Below are 23331 nucleotides of genomic sequence, written 5' to 3'. Positions count from 1 at the left end.
CACAACGTTACCGTTCGATGCAGCCTTAGAAAGTGTTTCGGAGTAGATTCACCCTAGGGTCATTTGAACCGTGACATCCAGCCAAGTAGCCCACCCGAAGTTTTTCCGATATTGGCTGAACATCAGCTGAGTTACTGAGTTATCCCGAATAGCTTAGTACAAGCGCTAACGGACCCTGGCAGTATCTCCAAAATTACCACACTAAAACCACATGCCATGACACCAAACTTCTACAGTAGTACAAATATGGTCTGTACTCACAAAACGATGCATTTGGAAGTTTGTACATAGTCCAGGAGTTTATTATTATCAACACAAGCCTGATAGCTTTTCTGCTGCTAAAGCTGCGTCGACGTCACTTCTGGGAGCTGGGAGCTTCAAAGTAAGATGAGGGTTGATCTACTACTGTAGACAACAAAGCAAGGCTGCTCAATTTCTCCATTATTAAAATAAATTCACAACTCTACAACATAAAAAATCATGTAGAATATAGCATATAGGCCTACTTTGTTGTCAATTTAAGTAGCTTAGAGCGCAAGTTTACTTTTATTTTACTTTTTTTTCTTCTTCCTCGTCGAATTTCTGTCGTCATCTGGTATAAGTGATACAATTGGCTATGAATCGCGCGCAAAGCAGCATGGGAAGAACCTGACGTCATTTGATAAACATTCGTAGCACCGAATAAACGGCTCTAGGCATTCGTAAACCACGCCTCAAATACGAGTAAATGCACACCTAGTTCCCAGACCACCATCTCATCGAGATTGTGGACGCGTCAGCCAGGCTAACATTATCTATTATCTTTGTGGTATCATTGCTGTTTTAATATTATTTGGAAAAATACCTTTTTGAAAGGACAGATTGCAAATATAGGTTACTGGTTTTACAATAAAATCTAAGACTTCCTTGATTATAACCATATCAATGGAATTAATATCAGTTGATGTCTTGTTTTTGAGTTTTCTAACCATTTCAATTACATCACTTTCATCAATCCCACAAAGGAAAATAGAATTTTGTTTATCCTTAATGAGACTATCAAACATATTTAATTTATTGTCACATTGGGATTTTTTTGGCCAGATTACTACCAACACCCACAAAATAATTGTTGAACTCTTAAACAATATTTTGTAGACTGTCCATTGTGTCACCAGAGCTATTTAGGAAAAACTTGGGAATTCAGTTTTTTTTATGTTTGTTCCGGATAATATGATCGATAACTTTCCAAGTCTTTTGAATATTATTTTTACAATCTTCAAATAATTTATTATAGTGCTCCTTTTTTCTGTTTTCTCATAATAGAAGTCAAATGTTATACTTCTTGTACTTTTTTTCACTTTCGCTGGTTCTCATTAGTAAGTGTTTCTTGTATAATACATTTTTCTTTTTACATGCCGTTTGCAAGCTCTTAGTCATCCATGATTTTCCCTTATTTTTTTTCCTTCACCTGGCAATTCCTAATAGAGCAATGCTTATTATAAAGCTCTGTAAATGTAAACAAAAATGCATCATAAGCCAAGTTCAAATACTCAACATACACTTCATCCCAAGTACAGTCTGCAAGATCTACCTTTAAAGCCTCAATTCTTTCTGGAGTCCTTATTCTCAATAGTCTATGAGTAGGCTCACTGTTTTCAACTGGGGATTTATCTTTTAAAATATGCAAGACTCCAAATATGGGAAGATGATCAGTAATATCACTTAGGAATAAACCACTTGTTGTTGGGCCATATACGTTGTTAAAAATATTGTCAATTAGTGTGGCATTATCCTTGGTTATCCTAGAAGGCTTATTTATGAGCGGCCTTAGTCCAAAACTAAACATTGCATTACAAAAATCATTTGTCGGTTTATGATCATTTCATCAAGTCGATATTAAAGTCTCCACAAAAAATAAATAAATAAATAAAATAATCTTAGCACGCGCAGAAAATGACAAACAGGATGGACCAATTCGAATCCAGACTTGGTGAAGAAGTGCGGTACAGGCACCTGTACGACACTGCACTGAAACAACATAGTGGTCACGTCAATTCCCAGAACTCACTGACGGAGATTGGCAGAACTTTAGAGAATTTACTGTTGTTTCATTCACTTCATTTCATAAGTGAATGAATACTCGCTTTGAGTATTATGAAAAGCGCTAAATAAAACCTATCTATTAATATCATCATTGCATCCTGAAAGTAATAAGATAATTCCCAAGTGTGTCCACTGAAGCACACTATTTCATAACTAATGGAAAAGTTTTTTTTATTTTTCTAGTTTTTAAATACAGACATTCAAAATACACACACAATTTTATTTATATGTGTGAACCAGGAAAGTGTTTCATCAATAATCACGCCCAATAACTTGGCCTTTCTGACCTGTTCAATAGCGACACCCTGCAAAACAAGCCTTATTTCAGGATTTGATCTTAGCATATATCTAGAACCCAACATGATGCACTTTGTTTTAACAACATTCAACTTTAACCTGTTTTCACTAACCCAGTTAGAGACCACCATCAACTCATCTTGTAACAACTTATTGATACACACTACATTCTCTGCAGAACATACATTATAGAGTCATCTGCATAGATCTCCATACACACGCTTTTTAGAACATAGGGTAAATCATTTATAAATATCGAATAGAGCAACGGGCCTAGGCAACTCCCTTGGGGGACACCACACTGAGGGGTTCCCATTGCTGTCTGTCAACCAAATAACTTTTTATTAGTTTTATAGCACCTGCTTTAAAATTATAAGCCGAAAGTTTCTTGAGTAACAATTCATGATCAATAGTGTCAGATGCAGCGCTAAAGTCCAAAAGCACAGCACCAACCATTGACTTTCTATCAATGCACTTAAGCCAATTGTCAGTGAGTGCTGTGCTTGTGGAATAGCCCACCTTATATGCATGTTGACTCTGAGTTGATTCTGTTTTCTTCGAAGTAACACTGAATTTGCTTACATATTATTTTCTCCATTAATTTGCTTAAAACTGGTAAAATACCAGTTTATACCAGCCTGCTATTTGAACCTGTGAAAGGCTACCTACTGTTTTTAGTCAGTGGAGACACCTTCGCGATCTTCCATGACTGTGGATAGACACCATTCTCAAAACATAGATTAAACATATGACATATTGGCTTCTGAACAAACTTAACCGCCAGCCTCAGTAACCTACCATCTATATTATCAATACCACATGGCTTATCAATTTATATAAAAGTTTTTCTACCTCTTCTTCTCTTATCCTCTTAAATTCAAAACTACACAGTTTCTCCATCATAATCTTATTTTTTATAATAGAGTCTGACAGTTTACCATCAACAGATGGCATCTGATCTGTTATCGAATTTACTTTATTAATGAAAAAATTGTTAAAATAATTTGCAATTTCCACTGGTCTAGTTAATGCAGAAAAGTTCACTGAGATTTTACAGGAACATGTGCTGCCTTCAGGACCACATCTGTTCCAGGGACGTCTGTGCATTGCTCAAGCAGCCCATGGAAAAGCACATTCTGCACATGTTCCAAAGGCACGGCTGAGGAAGAAGAGGGTACGGGTGCTGGACTGGCCTGCCTGCAGTCTTGACCTGTCCCCAAACCCTGAAACAACCCCCCCCCCCCCCCCCCCCCCCCCCCCCGTGCTGCTGCACACCTTAAGACCTGTTAGCAGGAAGAATGGGACAAAATAACAGCTGGAATTCTGCATCACCTGGTGTCACTGTCAGAACGTCTCTAAGTGTTGGGAGAAGGAAACGTTACAAAGTGGGAAAAGATTTTTATTAACCCAAATTTTTTTGGAATGTGTTGCAGGTCTGAAATGTAAGAATTGATGTATATTAACAACATGAAAATGATGAGAAAAGACATGCAATAATTTTTCGAATTCATAATTTTTGGGGTTTTACTAATAGTATTTCTTGGGCATTGGAAAAGCTTAATCTGCTTTGCAAACAAATTCCCCATGACACGGTTACACATCATAACTGATGTTGAAAAGTGTCAAAATTACCTGCAGAAATTATTCCAGCAGCACAGCATCCGACCCAGCATAGGAAATGTATTCCAAAACCGGTATTTAAAAAAAAAAAAAAGAAGGAAAATCTCAAGAAGATGCAAAGAAAGACACAATATTTCCAGAGCTGCAACAGACTCCCGCTAATGTGGTGTTAGAACATATATCCTGGGTTCATATTATCTGCAAAGAAAAGAAAAGTCACCGTTAATGCTGCATTATTTGCTGATCTTATTTACGTTCAGCAAATATCCTGTGCGATGTTTATCCCGTATCCTGTGCGATGTTTATCCCGTATCCTGTGCGATGTTTATCCCGTATCCTGTGCGATGTTTATCCCGTATCCTGTGTGATGTTTCAGTACCTGCTGACCAACAGCTTTTGGTGCCACCTCTTCCTGCTTCCTCTGAGGACAAACCCGTTCATCATGTTTCAAAGGTAAAGATTACTCAGCACAGTTCTTCAGCTTTTCCAGCCTCAGAGCATGACAAAAAAGCAAAAACAGACGAAATCTGTAAGGGGGGAAATACGTTTTCACATCACTGTAACCTATGGTACCGCTATGCTGATGGATATCAAGCTCAGCAACCAGTGCCCTGCACTCTCCCTTTATCTCTGTATTTTTCTGTCTTTTACTAACTGCAGATCTGGTGCTTGAATTACACACAGAGCATTGTGGGAAAAAAAAAAAAAAAAGAACCATAGAGTTACACAGGCCAGCTCAGAGGAGCCTCCTCCTTCTCTGACCTGAACTTGTAGGTGAAGCAGCAGCTGTCTGAGGTCTCATCTGTTGCTACAGCAACAGGAGACAACTCGTCCTCTGCATTAGTCTTTACCTGCACCTCATTGCCTCCACATCCAAAGCTTTACTGAGCCACCACTAGATGCCAACAAAGACCAGCCGGGTGCCCAACCCTGCTCAGTCCAGCACCCTGCTCAGTCCAGCACCCTGCTCAGCCCAGCACCCTGCTCAGTCCAGCACCCTGCTCAGTCCGCTGCTTGTATGCAACAGAAAACAAAAGATGGCCTTCTTGCTACAAAGCTGCAGCTGTGGATGCTCAGGCCTGCCAACACCTTCATGTTCACACCAGTTAGAGCTGTCTGTGTTTTACAGAGAGTGCTTCTGTACTCCACTCTCTGTGTTAATGGGACTGCTGCAGGTGTGTGCTGGGATGAGTTTCTGACTATGACATGTTCCTGTATTCCTGCAGAAGGAGGCTCAAGTATTGCTACTTGTGAAGCAGGAGAAAGAGGAGAGGAACGACTGCAACCTGGACCTAAAGGTGGAGGTCAACATCAGGGCGGATGGTGGCTTATCTGATGGTGAGTGTAACCCTCACAATTAAATCAGCTTTTTGTGTATTCCTTTTATGGCTTCAGTCTTTAAACTCTACTCTTATTTGAACGTAATCACATCGGGATATAAAGATAAAGGAATGTTTCACCTCAGTTGACTGCTCAAATTCTCTCCATAAACATTGCAGAAGGTAGGTAAAAAATGCAAACTCCTCTACTGACTTAAGAAGTTCGATATTGAGTAAAAGTATATATTGAATTGAATCAACAACTTTTCACTCACATCAATTGATCTGTTCCCTGTTCTTGATTTCTGTCTAAAACACAAGTTGATGGTTTAGAAGAGACTATTGCTGTTGTTAGTTCAGAGAGATCAACTGGACAGAAGCCGTCTGAATACACATCAGGTTCTAAAGATACTTCTAAAGCTGCTGTACTTGATGATACATCACTGATAATAGTGGGAAGGATTCCATCAATCTTGTCTCTGATAGAAACAATTTTATTGATAAAGAAGCTCATGAAATCATCACTGCTGAGAGTTAAAGGAATAACTGGCTCAGCAGAGCTCGGACTCTTTGTCAGACTGGCTACAGCGCTGAAGAGAAACCTGGGATTGTTCTTATTCTCTTCTATCAATGATGAATAATAAGCAGTTCATAAAGCTAGAAGAAAGCCCTTCTAGCTTTAGGGACCTGACTTCATCAAGCTAACCCTAACCCTTCAACAGTGCAGAGCCGAGCTTCCAATTCAGATAACCTCGCCTCCGAAACTACAAAAAGACTACATTTGTTACATGTACCATTATCGCTAAAGGAACCACAGTAGTAGCTAAACATCTGACACACGGAACAAGAGAAGGCAGAAAATAGAGGAAGAGAGTTTTTAGCAATGCTGAACTAGAGATACAAGACGTTTCACAGAGCAAAACAAGGTTACAGGAAGCAATGCAATACATCTTACCGCGAAACGTCAGCATGTAGATCTCCACTTCTTCTCCCAGTATGGAGACTGCATTCATCTTATTTCTTTCTATAATCCAAAATAATCTCTTGTTTATGTTCAATATGAGGTGATTTTTCCCACACCATGTCACAAAGTGGTCAACTAGTTCCCTGTACTCTGTCAGGTTTCGAGGTTGGGGGGTGAAGGTGGGAATGTAGGACACGGATGCGGACTTCAAAAAACAAAGGCTTGATTTATTAAACAAAGAAACAAAGTACAAACCAAAGGCGCGGCAAAGCCGGATTCAAAAAAACGTAACTCTGGACAAAAAACAAAGAACGAACTTCCATGGCATGGCATAGAATGAATGAATGAATGAATGAATGAATGAATGAATGAATGAATGAATGAATGAATAAATAAATAAATACTTAGCTTCTCAGGGCTCGTGGAACATGGCATGGATTTACAACTTGACATCAAACAAAGATCCCGCAAAACTGAAAGGGGAGGCAGGAAACTAAATAGGGAGTGAGAGTGATTGGGGAGTGAGTGCAGCTGAGGGAAAAAACACAGGTGAAGTGAGTGAAACTGATAAACAGAGTGCAGGGAAACTAAAATGGCAAAAACTAAACATGGAGTGACACAAACATAACCTAAAACATGAAACTAAAAATGTGAGTCCATGGGTGTGACATACTCAACCTCTTGTCCATCACTGATACACCCAACAACTGCAGAGTCATCTGAGTATTTTTGAAGATGACAGGACTCTGAGTTGCACTGGAGGTCTGAGGTGTACAGAGTGAAGAGAAATATTGAGAGTACAGTCTCCTGTGGTGCTCCTTTGCTGCTGACCTCCTTATCAGACACACAACCTGTCTCAAAAACTGCGCTCTGTTTGCCAGGGAGTCAATAATCCATGTGGTTGTGGAGGCATCCACCTGTATTTTCTGTAGCTTCTTACATAACAGTACAGACTAAATCGTATTAAAAGCACTAGAAAAATCAAAGAACACATTTTTTGGTGTCACTAAAGTTGAATCAATTCTAATATACTAATTACTAGATAAATGGTGGGAACTTTACATGTGTCTAATACTCTGAACTGATTGTCAGCAGGTTATTGCTCAGATTCAGATTCAAACCTTCACTTTCTGCTCTGTATGTGTTATAACTGTCATGGGTTGACCCCTTCACCAATTCTCTTTTATTTATTAAATTGTTTATTTCTTAAGAATGTTTGTTATCTTTCTTATCATTTTCTCATATTGTAAAGGTAGGTGTCAATACTCTTATGACAGTATTACTTTGATGTTAGATACAACTGTTTGTCAACGGTATTACACTAAGATACTATCAATTTATTTAATATTAACTACTGTTATTATTGGGTTTTTATTACAATATTTAGTGTGAACATGTTAGAATTTAATATTTTAACTATTAATTTCGCTTCACTTTGGGTCTGAGGGCAAACCAGAATTGCTAGCCAGCCTTAACAAATTCTGTTTAAATACAGAGGAAAAACAGCTGCATTGATAACAGTAAATTGGTCACCCTGCTGTTGGACCCCACTAGTAGTAGCCTGGCATTTCCTCTGGTGCTGGTTGATCATTTATTTCTTTATGTTCTTATCAAAGAAAAAAAAAAAGTTCTGTTGGGGTAGTGTGGGACTTCTTTGAGATATGATGGAGCTTGGTAATTAGGACTTTGTTTGTGAAGAGACAAATAAAAGATTTAGCCATTATGGAACAAACCTAATCACCCTGCAACTGCTTGTTTTACGAGGGGTTGAAGCTATAATGTAAGAACAAACAGTTGCGCTTGGAGTATACTACAATATCCCCTTTGAGCACACATCTGGCAACAAACCAGAAAGATTTAATATGTTCCAGAGGAATGGGATAGCAGTGTATTTTACTTTGTCAAAGCAATACACACTAAAGAAGAATATAAATGACTGCAAAGGATCGACAAAAATACTTTTACATTTAAGAAAGAGCTAATTCAATTTGAGCTTAATCTATACTGGATAATTAGGCTTGGTAGATTATTTGAAATCTTTGAAATATGTGAAATGTTCTCCTTAGCTTGCTCTCTGGCTGACTTTTTTAAAAACAACTGAGCTGAGAGCAAAGAGTACAGCAGTCATGGGGTTCCTCCAAATCTTTTTATTCTGGAACTTTACTCTGTTCTTTTGTGTTTGTCTGTCCCTTTTCAGGCCAGGAGCCCAGTGAGGAAACCTCTTCCACTGATATTATTCTTGACACAAGTGTCACCAACTTTACCTCCACCACTTCACAGCCTTCCCCCTCTCCTGTTGATGCCACAGTGGACTTGACCTGTAGACACAGAGCAAAACACAAGTCCACCAAACCTCCAACCAACAATCTGAAAGCCATCAGCAGTGGGATTCAGCCCCCTGAGGCTTCTTGTAGGGACCTTACAGGGAGTTTAACAGATGGTGCTGTGAAATCAGAGGTCCAAATAGATGATAATACAGATGATGAGCTCCATCCCTCTCATCTGTCAGCTCCTGTGGAATCAGATGAACCCACAGCTGACCGTCTCAACAGCCTGGGCCTGGATCTGGCCTGGATGCAGGAGCGAGTCAGCCATCTTGGTGCAGCATATGCAGTTGCACAGCTGGGTTTGGGGAACACAGAGACTGGACACCCTTCTGCCTCCTTTCCGTCACAGGGTGACAGTATAGATGGTCCCCCAACCATGCTCTTCACAGGTGGTGCTCATGAAATTGCTGCTTTTGCCAACTCCTTTGACATGGCCACTGTTGCTGCTGCTGCTGTCATAGCGGCACCCCCCCCCCCCCCCTGCAGCCAATTCTGCCACTACGATTAACCAAAGGCGGCCTTACAGGAGTAGTGCTGCTTCTTCTAAAGAAGCCATGGTGTGCACTATTTGCAGGCGTGTCTTTCCTAATGCAGCTGCCTTAGTGCTGCATCAGCGGGTGCACACAGGGGAGAGACCGTACACTTGCCCCCACTGTGGAAAGGGCTTTGCCCAACCCAACAACCTGAGGGTCCACCTTCTTGTACACACAGGAGAGAGGCGTTATCGATGTTCACTGTGCGGTAAGAGTTTCATCTCATCAAGCCACCTGAAGAGGCACCGCACAGTCCACACACAGGAGAAGCCCTACAGTTGCTCACGCTGTGGACAGTCTTTCAGCCAAATGTGCAGTGTTCGTAGACACCGGCAGCAGTCTCAGTGTGGCCTGTAGACTGATCCTAAGGCTAATCCTCCCAATGTGGAACTTGAATGGTGAATGTTTGAAAGCTCCTAATATTTGGCTTCACGCATCATGTTAGGTAGAACAGATGAGATATAACTGCATTCTGTGATATCATGACATGTGGTGTTGTTTGTTCCAAATGATAAGAATAATTTGTGAAATTTGTTTTTCAGATAAATTCCCTTGAAACACTATCAACCTCTTATCTTTAGTTTCATGGTGTAAAAGAGTCAAAAATGTGGACTGTTTAGATCACCTGAGACAGGGCTTACTTCAACTATATTTCATCAAAGGGTTTTGCTTGTAACAAACCATTTGGTTTGCATGGGTAACGCAAAAGGGCTTATCCTGGACAGGCAGGTAATGGTTTCTCTTTGGCTGTTGATGAGTGTACACTGCATTATTAATTCTGTACCTGTACTGCCCATTTACCATGTGGTTACGGGATAAACACCACCATATTTGGAGCAACTGAAATTAAGTAATGCCATATTCAAGAAATTAATTGACCCATACCATTTAACAGAAATATGTTACTGCCTTATTCTGCTATGATTTACTCTAAAGAAAGACTCATTTCCTGTCATTTTCAGTATTTTTTTATGGCTTTCAGAAGTTAACTTATTCCTCTTTTTGAAAGGATATACAGTATTTACAGAAAGTAGAACTTAGCATAGCGCAGTTAACCTCGCTCAGTTAGAAGTGAATGAGTTAGAGACCCCAAGAACTGTAAACCCTCTATTCAGTATGTGAATGTAGCAAAGATAAGTGGAAACCGGTTTTAGTAGCACAGTGCCGTCATTGATGGCACACTGAAAACTCTTGTCTTGCCATTCTTTTGGTTAAAAAAAAACCCAAAAAACTTTCAAATGACAAGGTGAATTTATGACGATATGAAGTCAGTGATGAACCCAAAGACAATCATCCATCCAATTTCTGCACCCGTTTAATCCAATTTAGGGTCGTGGGGGGGCTGGAGCCTATCCCAGCTGTCACTGGGCGAGAGGCAGGGTACACCCTGGACAGGTCGCCAGTCCATCACAGGGCCACACACTCCTGGGGACAATTTAGAGTCACCAGTTAACCTGACTAACCTGGACGGTGGGAGGAAGCTGGAGTACCTGGAGACAACCCACGCATACACAGGGAGAACATGCAAACTGCACACATAAAAGTGGGAATTGAACCTGGAACCCTCTTGTTGTTAGGTGACGGTGCTAACTACCACACTACCGTGCAGCCCCAAAGAGATTTTTTGCTCAAAATTTGCAGCTCAACCTAATATGCAGCATCTCATCAGACTTTTTAGATCTTTCTCTTGAGGCACCTCTCGTTCAGCTATTAGTGCCTTCTGCTGATCAGAGGATGTATTATTGTATTTCCCTTCAGAAGTCAAGTGCCAAAATTTTGACCCCAAACAGGTGAGGTCTGAGCTTAAGATTTTCAAAATGTACAAAATCACTCAACTAAAATGAAACAGTACTCCAGATTTATGTTCAAATATGTTAATTAGATAAATAAAATTGTTAAATTGTTTAAAACTAACCACAAAAACGGTGGTAGATCAGGGACCTCTGTGAAGTAAAGTTTTTTTTTTTTTTTTTTCCGATCTGTGTCTAGTGGCTTTGAAGCAAACCGCAGGACGTGCAGTAGTTGCTTTAGTCTCTTGCAGAAGATGCAATAATCCTTTGATTTAGTGAAGTCAAAATACACTTTTCGATTGGGCTTTGTAGTTGAGTGAAGATTCAGCAACTGTATAACTTATTTTTGCCCGGACTTTTTTTCGTTAACAGATCTCTGTGGACTATTAAGATGAAAAAAATAAAAGTTTACTCGAAACAATGAGCATACTTAATGGATGCCCAAAACCCACTGGCTAACTGAACCTGCGCCAGAGGAGAGAGAGGTCTGCAGAATGAGCCGGCTTGTTTCACTATCACCCCCCCTTATAGCTCTTAGAATGTTACTTTTTGGTGACCACAGGCAGCTATTTCTAACATAAAAACTCAAAAGCAACTGTCCACCACCCTCTCAGTGGGATACACAGTTGTAAACCAGCTGGTGAGTAATGTTTAACATTAGGCAGTTAAAGAACCTCAAACTAAAACTCTCAGGAGTTGGTAAAGACCACAACTTAAAGAGTATAAACATCACTAAATTAGTTACACCGTGATTGCAAGGTGTTAGAGGGTTGGGGGCAAAAAGTAAATATAACTTCAGCTAAGGGTAGGTCAAATGTGAATCGGGCTTGCCTTACCTTGGTTTAGCCTTTTCTGTTGTCTTTTCAAATGACAATTTAAGATATATGTATACACTGTGGAGATGATTAATTAGCTAAACCTTGATGGAGCGAGTTAACAACTTAAGCCCTTCCATCTTCCACTTGTCTTAGAACCAAGTAAAACTCCCACTTCCTGGACTGTTCACTCAGAAAATCTATAATAAAAATGTCTTTTCTGACTATGTGTAAGATGATTAAAAAAAATTTGGCTCTATCAAAAGCACTTTAAATGTTCCTATAGCAACTTGATCAAACTTGGAGGCTGTGATGATACAGTTTGTTTTCCTTAATGTATTTATTATGTGTATTTCTACAGCATCATAATTAAGTGGCCTTCTCCGTTAATCTTTGAGTTGAATCTTAAATGTTGGCACTTTGTTGAGTAAGTCATCTAGCACAGGCCTATACTGTCTCGTGTGATTGTGTTGTATCATTGATTGTATGTATTTACTTGACATTTTGTACTAATTGAGGCTAAATCTCATTCATTTGTCTTATTTAAATGGAGAAAAAGTAATACAAATAACAAAAAAAAAATATATGTAAAGTAAAATTATATATATCAGAGTTGTGTTTGTATGTGCTCATGTTTGGATTTAATTGGTATTAGCTGTAGGTTTCACAGCTAAAACCAATATTTTCACTTTTAGTATTTTTCATTACAGTATTCAGTAGTGTATGGGCGTCATTAAATATGTAAAGAGTTTACAATGTACTTGGCTTTGGTATGTCTTCATTTTGATAAACATGCACTATCACATGACGACAGCTTTGGTCAGTTCAGAGGACAATCTAGTATGTCTCCTTCCTGGAAACTTAGGCTCAGATTTCCAAAAATGGACAAAGATTCTGGTCACAAATTATAAAAAGCTCCAGTGTTCAGGTCCTCAAACTGAGTTGTTCTTTTAACACAGGCGCAACCATTTTAAATAAACAACTTGCAGGAGTGAGGAAGAGCCATTAAAGTCTAACGAGGAGCCATCCATCTATTACCTTCTGCTTATCAGAGGTTGGGTTGTGGAGGTAGCAGATCAAGGAGAGAAACCCAGACATCCCTCTCCTCATGAACATTTTTCAGCTCTTCCTGGGGGATCCTGAGGCGCTCCCAGGCCAGAAGGGATATGTGATCCCTCCAGTGTGTTTTGGGCTTCCTCCCAGTTGGATGTGCCCAGAAAAATTCCAAAGGGAGGGCATCAGGAGTAGGGCTGCTCGATTATGGTAAAAATCATTATCACGATTATTTTTGGTCGATAGTGAAATCATGAATATTTAACACGATTACTCATCGACTTCAGAAATATTGCATTTATTGCGTTTTGTCACATTTGGGTGTCGTGTCGTGGAGGTAGGACACGGATGCAGATTCCAAAAACAAACTTGATTTATTTTCAAAAAAGTCAACACAAGGCACGGCTGAGCCGGATTACAAAACTAAAAACTATGAAAAAAACAAAACTTGACTATGAAAAACAAAAGGACAAACCTGACTTGACAAAACTTGACTTGGTATGGACAAACAAGGAAGCCTGGGTGACAGGGACAGGGAGGATCTGGCACTGGTACATGGGAAACCTGGAAACTAAATACTGAGGGAGTGATTGGTGAGTGAGTTCTCCTGTGGGGTAAAAACACAGGTGTTGTGGGTGATGGTGAGGGGGGAGGGCTGGGGGTTGTTTGCCTCGCTGCTGTCTCCTTCAGTCTAATCTGTACAGTCATGTTTGGGTTTGCCGTCCCAACAGCATGACTAAGTGTGCACCAAGTAATCTGCATCCAGTTCCATTTGGAACTTAATCCCATGGGCGATGCATGCATTTGACAACCATGTGTTCAGGCCAAGAAGTCTGCTGAAAAGTTCAATTCCTTTACCCACAGTAGGAATGGGGCCAGAAATGGAGAGCCGGTGTGCTGCATAGTGAAACAGTCTCTCCAACAGCAGAGAAAAATCCTTCTTCAGGATCTCAGAGCCAGTCTTCCTTCTCAGAATATCAAAAGACCCTGTATGGACAATGATCCTCGTGCCATCTGGATGAGTAGACAGAATGGTCGGCAAAATATCTCTCAGTTCCCTGACTGATGTATCAGAAAAAGTTCGATTTTCCGTCTTTGCCATTCTGACATGCTGTGTTTGTGGGAGAGAAATGTCATGACATCTAATTACATCGTGTGCTTTGTTGACTGGTTCATATGAATATTGTTTATAGTTAGAATGAGCTTGTTTACGATAATGGCGAAAGCCAGGCGCCTCCAGAGAAGATTGGGCTTGGCCACGTACGCAGTGTATGATCCAGAACGGTATAAAGGAGTGTCACAAATTGAGGTCAGAGGGAACTTACGGACATTCTGTATGCACATGTTTCTGTGACGGTTTGTTCAATAAACTTCCCCATGAGAGGCTGACCGAGGCGGATTCGACTCCTTTTCTCCACTACAATAGCTGATTGTTGAGCCAAGTGGAGCTGAGTGTTTGAATCGAGATAAAAATTGGGCGAACAGCAGCTTATGTGAGATGTGTTTTTAAAGCAGACGGCTGTGAAGAGGCCGGGCGTGCGTATTGTGTTGGATTATATGTTTTCTTTTTTTGGTTTTGGTTGTGATTAAGAAGGACTAGTCGCTAGGCCCTGGCAGGTAATAAATCGATGAGTTTAAACTGGAATAGTGGATACGTTTTAGAGCGGACAGATTGTGTTAATCAATCGTTCATGGTGACGTCATAGAGCCAACGGCCGACCTTTAATGCATTGGGGGTTGGGCTACCCGCGGACTAAGGCGCATATTAGTTATTAATATATGTGAAAATCATTTTCACTAGTCAAGGAGTAGATGAATACTGATAATTGATTGACTTGCGAACAGAAAAGTTTGAAGGTGGAATCAATAAGCATTTCAAGAAAACTCTGAAAAGTAAAATCCAGTTCTATAGGGGCACATTTTAAATATATGTTTATATCATTTTATATCTGCTTAGAACTCTTTGGAGTTATCCGAGACCTCAGTATAAAGACATTTTGAGAAGAAAATTCAAATTCGATCATGAATTGGCCACAGGAGTTATTATAAAGAGGTCACAGGGAGGCTGATAAAGTAGCTACACGTCAGCATCTGTTGCTTTGGTCAGAGACCATATCACAAGGCTTGTAGAGAAAACACATTTTGTATTTCATATATTGCCGACACCAATATCTCCTGAAAAATTAAAAGTCTAAATGAAAGAAATTGATCATTTAAAACTGTGAAGATTTGAACGGTGGGGTGGTCGGTGGCGTAGTGGGTTAAGCAGCCGCCCCATGTACAGAGGCTACAGTCCTCGATGCAGCGGGCCCCGGTTCGACTCCCGCACCGAGTGGCCCTTTGCTGCATGTCTTCCCCATCTCTCTGCCCCCTGCTTCCTGTCTCTCTCACACTGCCCTATCATTAAAGGCATAAAATGCACAAAAAAATACTTAAAAAAAAAGATTTGAACGGTGACTGACAAAACTCTGACCGACTGACTTGGGGTTTGTGTGTGACCGGTCTCTGTCTCTGTCACTGCGTGTGAAATCCTGCTGTTTTATGTGAATCTAAGGGAAAAAAGAAAAGAAAAAAGTTATTTTGTGTGAGAAATTAAGGTTCCAACTCATCTCATCCCTTGACTTTTGAGTATTTTTAGTCATTTTGAGTATTTAGGATTAAGAACACACACGTAGTTTTGGTGAATATAATCGAAGTTCCATACACATTGGCACATAGAGTTAACACAACGTCTTACATATATAATCTTAAGCTAAATAAAAGATTAAGTGAGTGCAGGGCCACTCAGATTTGCTTCATTGCTATAATTGCCGCATTGATAGTTTGTTGAAATAAGGTGTTGTTACAGTGATGAGCTGTGATTTTTAAACGCTGTGTGCTGATTTCTTTAAACATTGTGAAGTTTTATTGAGTGCATCCTATTATTATTGAATTATTGAATACCGCTGTGATTTGTTTTAGGTTTCTAAATTCTGTTTTCAACAGGCTAGTTGGATGTGTGTGGGTTTCAAGAGGGAGAGTGAGGTGCTGCGCGTGCACGCTGTTTGTGCGGGTGCACGCCGTTTGTCCTTGACATTCTTGTGCTGTTTCTACACTCACAAATGTTCGTGTGTAATCACATTTTCTTTCCTTTTTGTTTTCCAGGGCACTTTATGGTTGAACTGTAATAATTATTAGTTTCTTTAGGTAATGTGCTAATTGCAGAGTTGTTATCAGTCGAGTAAATGAGGGTTTCGCAAACTTAGGGGAGAGGTTCTGCCGCTAAGCCATTGTTTGTCACGCCATTCGACGTGATTTTTGACATTCCTGATAAAGAAAGTTTTTCGCTTATGCATCGTTTCTGTATTTTTTGGTTTGTATTTCTCCCTGTCCACGGCTGGACAAATTGTATTTCTTTCTTTTTCTTAAGTTCAAATCAAATCAAATCAAATTTATTTGTATAGCACATTTCATGTACAAACAGTTCAAAGTGCTTTACATAAAATAAAAGCATTGCAGCAGGGAGTGTAAGAAGCATTAAAAATACATAAAATAATATAAAGAGAAACAAATAAAATCATTTAAATGAATTTAAAATCAGGCAACAGTCTAGATAAGTTAAAAAATATTTCATGCATAGACACATGAGAAAAGAAATGTTTTTAACCTGGATTTAAAAATGTCTCCATTTGGTGAAAGTTTAATCTCCACTGGCAGTTTGTTCCACTTGTTTGCAGCATAACAGCTAAATGCTGCTTCTCCATGTTTAGTCTGGACTCTGGACTGGACCAGCTGGCCTGAGTCCTTGGATCTAAGAGCTCTGCTGGGTTTATATTCTCTGAACATATCACAGATGTATTTTGGGCCTAAACCGTTCTGGGATTTGTAAACCATCAGCAGGCTTTTAAAATCTATTCTGTGACTGACTGGAAGCCAGTGTAAAGATTTTAAAACTGGTGTGATGTGTTCAGATCTCTTAGTCCGGGTTAAAACTCTAGCAGCAGCGTTCTGGATGAGCTGCAGATGTTTAATGCTCTTTTTGGGAAGTCCAGTTAAAAGAGCATTACAGTAATGGAGTCTACTGGAGATGAATGCATGGATGAGTTTCTCCTGGTCTTTTTGGGAGAGGAAACCTTTAATTCTGTTGATGTTTCTGAGATGGTAAAAAGCTGCCTTGGTGACAGCTTTGATGTGGCTGCTGAAAGTCAGATCTGAGTCTATCAACACTCCGAGGTTACGAACTTGGTCAGTGATTGTAAGGTCCCGAGACTCAAGATATTTACCAACGCTGACCCTCTTCTCTTTTCTACCAAACAGAATGATCTCAGTTTTGTCTTCATTTAATTGTAGAAAATTCTCTCTCATCCAGGTGTTTACTTCCTCCAGACACTGACACAGTACGTCTGCTGGGCTGCAGTCGTCCGGTGACAGAGACACATAAAGTTGTGTATCGTCTGCATAACTGTGATAATTGATGTTAAAATTCTGCAATATCTGACCCAAAGGGAGCATATACAAGTTAAACAGAAGAGGTCCAAGAATTGACCCCTGGGGGACTCCACAAGTCATGGCCACTCGCTCAGATTCATAGCTGCCAATTGTAACAAAATAACTCCGGCCTTCTAAGTAGGACCTGAACCAGTTAAGGTCCGCTCCAGAAAGTCCAACCCAGTTTTCCAGCCTGTGCAACAGGATTCTGTGATCTACAGTATCAAACGCAGCGCTGAGGTCCAACAGGACCAGGACTGAAACATTACCAGAATCAGTATTCAACCTGATGTCGTTTAACACTTTGACCAGAGCTGTTTCAGTGCTGTGATGACGTCTGAAGCCTGATTGAAAGTTATCAAGACTTCCACTTTCATTCAGAAAGTCGTTGAGCTGGTTAAATACAACTTTCTCAATAATCTTAGATATAAAAGAGAGGTTAGAGACAGGTCTGTAGTTGTTCATCATAGAGGCGTCTAGAGTTCTCTTCTTTAGGAGTGGCTTAATGGCAGCTGTCTTTAGTGACTTGGGAAAAATGCCTGATGCCAGTGAGCTGTTAACTATTTGTAGGAGATCACTTTCTACTGAGGTAAAAACAGTTTTTAAAAAGTCGGATGGTATTATGTCCAGAGAACAAGTTGTTGATTTCAGCTGCCGAACTGTTTCCTCTAGGATTTTTAAATTAACAATATTAAATTGTGACATAACGTCAGAGTTATTTCTAGGTTTTAGACACAGATTAGTTTTCTTGTTTGTCTGTGTTGCGTTAATGTTTTGTCTAATTGTTTTGATTTTTTGGCTAAAAAAGTTGGCAAATTCATTGCATTTCTCAGTGGAGAGGAGGTCTGGGTTTGACTGTTTAGGAGGATTTGTGAGTTTTTCAACAAATCCATAGCAAAAGTGTTACAAAAGTGTGACAAACGCCATTTTGAGTTGGAGAATAGGGTGTGTTTCAATTGTTATGTCTTGTTCATAAGATTACAGATTGGGAGGAGTCAATAAGAGCCTGGGAGGCAGGCTTAGAGGTGTGTTCATATTTTATTGGTCAGAATTTACGTGTTTCATTGGAGGTAGGTTTAGAGGTGTGTTCAGATTTCATTGGTCAAAATTTTCATATGTCATTGGTCAGAATTTACGTAGCTGTGACGTGCATTGTATCATCTGGATTGGTGGAGAGACATTGTGTATGGATCTGATCGGAAGCATCTGGGTGGAGCAAAGGTTGGGGCAATGCCTTTAGCCTGAGTCACTTCAAACAGAGTAAGCATTAACTGAGCTTTCGATTAGCAATAAAGTAACATTGTTTAGCATTAGTAATACAGCTAGTATTGATTGGCAATAACTAGCATTGATTAGCATAATTAGCATTGATTAGCATTGGTTAACAAGAAAGCTAGTATTGATTAGCAATAAGTAGCATTGATTAGCAATAACTAGCATTGATTAGCGATAATTAGCATTGAGTAGCATAATTAGCAGTGATTAGCATTGGTTAACAAGAAAGCTAGTATTGATTAGCAATAGTTAGCATTGGTTAGCATTAGTTAGCAATAATTAGCATTGATCAGAAATACAATTACCATTGATTAGCAATAGCAATAAGGCTATTATTGGTTTAATTCTAAATTAGCAATAAGTTAGCATTTATTAACAACAGCTAGGAGCTAACATCAATTGGCATTGGTTAGCAAACATTAGCATTAGCAATAAGCTAATAGTAACCTAACTCCAAACTAGAAATCAAAATAGCAACAAGCTAAATTAGCCTAACATTGAATTAACATTGGTTTAATTTTGAAACCAACCGAGAGCATAAGCTTTCAAAGCTAACATAGGCTAACATTATGGTTGATTGATCGCTTGGACCGGGCGGAAAGGGTCCACATCCCACAATTCGGCCGAATTTGGGACTTTCGCCATGAGATACCAGCAATGGACAAAAGGACAGAAAGCGCAATCAGTTGTCTGTCCGACCTAAATTAATTGTTATTCCAATCCGGCGCCCCGCACTGGCCTTGTAGCCAGCTGCAAAATCGTTCTCCACGTTTGTTATGATAATATGATGCTCTTTCCCATGTGCTCCCCCCTCCCATCCCTGAAACTCCTGCGAGATACGTTGGACTGGCTGACATATTCCAACCTGTCAAGGACAATTCGCCTGATACAACATTCTGTGCAGACTTATTGAACAAACACACACACACACACATACATGCTCATTGATAACACATGCAACTCCTCACCTCTTCACTGTCCCATTGCTTAAAGGTGTTGTTATGTGTATTTGTTGCTTTTTCTGTGCTGAGGTTTTTTGCGATCTCAGACCGTATCCTGATAAGGGTATAGTGTGAAGTATGATTTTTTCTCCTCCCCTCACCTAATGTTGCTCCCTTCCTTCTTATCTGGCGGCGCCTGCGTGGCTGTGAGCCGGCGGGCTGCGTTGCCTTGGTCACACTCTCTCCCTGTTTGTTTCTGTGTTGTCTGTCATGACCGAAATTGGAATTTCCCCTCGGGGATTAATAAAGTATAATTGATTGATTGATTGATTGATTAACATTAGCATCGACAATATCCAAGCCAACAATTGGCATAATTAGCAGCATCTAAGCTAAATTTAGCCGAGCATTAAATTAGCATTGTTTAGAGTTAGTTTAATTTAATTTGACTTTCAAGAGTTGTTAAAAAAAAATTATAACAATAAAATAAAATAAAATAAATAAGTAAATAAAAAAAGTCAAAAGAAGGGAACTAACTAGGTGAAACAATGGATGTAACACCAACAATAACCATCAGCGCCAAGCATCCGGAACATTCCAAAGATATTAAAAAGATATCTCAAAAATGGGAAAAACGAACAAAAAATAACGTCTCACCCTGGCCAAAAGGTGGCACTTTCAATGTAGCTGCCTGTAAGATTATGGAACAAAGGATTAAAGCTTACAAACCAAAGGACAAAAGCAAAAAGAGACAGGAAAAGAGAGAGCTTGAATTAAAAGTTTTACATTTCTTTGAAAATGCAGAGCTATATCCAACACTGCCAGGAGCAGTAAACATACAAGGAGATTCTGAAATGAAAAATCACAAAATATCTCATGAACGTCCAGAACCACAAATAGCTACATCAAGTAGTCATGGAGCTCCTGAGCCAGACGGCGTCTGTAATTCAGATCAGGCAAGGGGACAGCTCCCACAATACCAAAAATCACCAGAACTGGCACCTCCAGTTCAAAAGGCATCTTCTGAAGAACATAAGAGTCCATTAGCGTCAGCAGTGAGTTTGATAGAAATGACGCAGGGACAGTATGTGCCGTGGCAGATGCTCGACCTAGGGGGGCTGGTTGCTCGATTGCCGGATGTTCACACAGGTGCAAGCAAATGGATAAGAGCTTTTGAACAAGAGACTGTGCATAAACTGTTGTCTGTGAGACATATTAAGGCAGTGTGGGCACTGTGTTTTGGAACTTCTACCATGGAGGGCATTTTGAGACACAGTGAGAATGATTGGATGTTAAGCCACCGAGCTGATGGAACTGATTTTAATGCATATCGAGCTGCACTCTGGAGAGCGTTGCGAGCTGAGTTTCCTGTAGGAGTGGACCTGGAAGCATTAAAGGGGGAGCCACTGTCAGAAACAGAGAGTCCAGCTGTGTACATTGCACAACAATTGAAGAAATGGAGACAAGAGTCTGAGGGAGAAATCGAGAAGAGCCCAGCTTGGGTGACATTGTTCAGAGTTTCCATCAAAGAGGCTCTGCCTGCCCCAGTTCAGGGGAGGCTGGAGGATGTGGTGGGTTTGAATTCAATGTCACATAGGCAATTCCAGGACCACGTGGTGCATGCAGTAGATCAATACAGAAAAGATGAACTAAAACGGAAGGAGCAGGAGAAGGATATGCAAAGGGAACTTGCACGGTTGCAGTTAGAAGAACTGCAAGTGAAGCGCGAAGTACAAAATGAGGCCATGACAGCGGGGGCCGCTGAACAGCCATTACAGGGGCAAGTCCATCGTCGACCCTGTCAAAGGTCAAGAAGAGGTGCACCTGGAGGACGAAGGTCCTCGGGAGCATGTTGGGCCTGTGGCGAGAGGGGACACTTTGTTTACAGCTGTCCGAGAGCACCGAGAAGGAGGAGGGACCGTGGCCAGTCCCTGCGGGGCGGAGCAAGTGGCCCGGCAGGTCCAAGGCGTTCCTCTGGCAGTATTTGTTTGCATTGACATTTAGAGGTAAGAAGTACACTTACACCAGACGTACCCAAGGTTTTAAAAACCGCCCGCATGTGTGTCACTATTACAAATTACAAAACAAAACAACGTTTCTAAATTTGAATTTAAATGTGTCACTATTACAAAATGTCTAAATTTAAACAAAACAAAGTTTCTAAATTTAAATTTTAGCATTGTTAGCCTAAATTGGAGTATCTATTCATCCCATAGGGAACTACTGATATCTCTCCATCCCACTTGGAGGGAGTAAGTAAAGCGCCATGTCCAAAATGAATAAATAAATAAAATTTAAAAAAAACAAAACAATTATGATCTTTTTGGGGAAGATTTTGCAATAAAATGTGCTTCCTCTGAAAGGAATCATGAAAAAATCCAAAGATCAAAGGTTGGAAGCACCACTGGAGAGGACAAACGAGGCTAAGTTAGCCTTTGAAAGTTTGAAACAAAATTTGCAAAAGTCATCCAAAACGGGCAACACCAGACTATGAGAAGCCATTGTTCTTATATGTCTCCAATAGACACCATAAGATTTCAGAACTAATGAATCAGAGTAGGTATGGTGTGACTCGGACAGGATGTTTGCAGGTTGTGCATCTTTTGACACATCCAGATGTGAATACAGAAGTGTACTACATCGGATCCTGCAGATGTTATTCCACGTGAGTTTGAAGGAGAACCACATGAGCGTGTGGCAGAAGCTGTGAGATGCATTAAACTGAGACCTGACTTAGGAGCAACTTCACTTGTGCAGGCTGACGTCACTTATGTTGTGTATGGATCATGTTGTGAGATCATTTGGGTAATCATGAGGTTTTGCAGTTGTGAAACAGGAAGGTGGAAAACTTTGTGACGGTGAAGGCTGAGAAGTGTGAACAGCCATGTTCGGCATAGTTAGCTGAACTGAAGGCATTAACGGAAGCATGTCTACTGGGGAAAGGTAAGGTTACAAATGTGTACACAGATTCTGCATATGCTCATGATATTTGCTATTTGTTTGAAGCAGTTTTGAAGCAGAGAGGGTTCAGGAGGGCACACGGGAGTCCAGTGCGACATGAGGTCCAAATGAAGGAGCTGATTGCAGTCGTGATGCTCCTCGCAAAGCTGGCGGTGACAAAGTGTCAAATAATCGTAAAGGTAACGAAATGGTCAGTAAAGGTAATAACTTGGTTGATGAAGCAGCGAAAGTAGCATCAAAGTGCCAGCTTGCTGTTGTGGCACCAATGGTGTCACTGGAGCCAGAGGTCACGCCACCACAAGGGTATTGGTCATACATATTGGATAGACAGTCGTAAAGTTTTTGGTAAGAGAAGTGATTCCTCGGTTTGTCATTCCATCAGAGATTAGCTCAAACAATGTTTCAGCGTTTGTTTAGAGAGTTGCAAAAGGCTTTCTGCAGCAGCTGCGAATCAAGCAGCGCTGTGGGGCCGTTTATCATCCACAAAATCAAGGGATGGGTGAGAGGATCAATGGAACCTGGAAAGTGAAATTGAATTGAATCTGTGCGTCAACTAAACTAAACTAGATGCTTTGCTGCTTGCACTAATGAGCTATCGTATGCAGACTCATAGAGTCACGCACTAACACCGCATAAAATGCTAACGGGTCGACCCATGCCGGCACCTCAGTTGAGAGGTCCCTTTAAAGGGCCCCCACTTGAGCAGTTGCGAACAGAGTGGAGAGCTTACATGAAGCAACTAACTGCAATCCACAGAACAATCTATCTACAGGAGGAGACCAGAGACTCAGGTCTCGAATAGCTGGTTGAGAGACCAGTGGTGCCAGGCGACCAGGTGCACATCAAAGTGTTCCGGAGGAAGTGGCACGAGCCAAGACGAGAAG

General features: G+C 40.5%; 1 protein-coding gene across 1 annotated transcript in view; it reads left to right on the top strand.

Annotated features, from left to right (window-relative positions):
* The window catches only part of LOC142379123 (uncharacterized), a 30131-nt gene extending 17621 nt beyond the window's left edge, over positions 1-12510 (top strand). Inside the window, exons 2-4 of the mRNA XM_075464260.1 lie at positions 4379-4455; positions 5229-5340; positions 8483-12510. Of these exons, the coding sequence (XP_075320375.1) occupies positions 4379-4455; positions 5229-5340; positions 8483-9120 (827 nt within the window). The 3' untranslated portion in view covers positions 9121-12510. The remainder of the gene's footprint in view (positions 1-4378; positions 4456-5228; positions 5341-8482) is intronic.
* Positions 12511-23331: the final 10821 nt, after the last annotated feature.

The sequence above is a fragment of the Odontesthes bonariensis genome, chromosome 4, assembly GCF_027942865.1.
Source record: "Odontesthes bonariensis isolate fOdoBon6 chromosome 4, fOdoBon6.hap1, whole genome shotgun sequence".
Taxonomy (NCBI): domain Eukaryota; kingdom Metazoa; phylum Chordata; class Actinopteri; order Atheriniformes; family Atherinopsidae; genus Odontesthes; species Odontesthes bonariensis.
The sequence above is the reverse complement of the archived record's forward strand: the minus strand, read 5'-3'. Positions and strand labels throughout refer to the sequence as shown.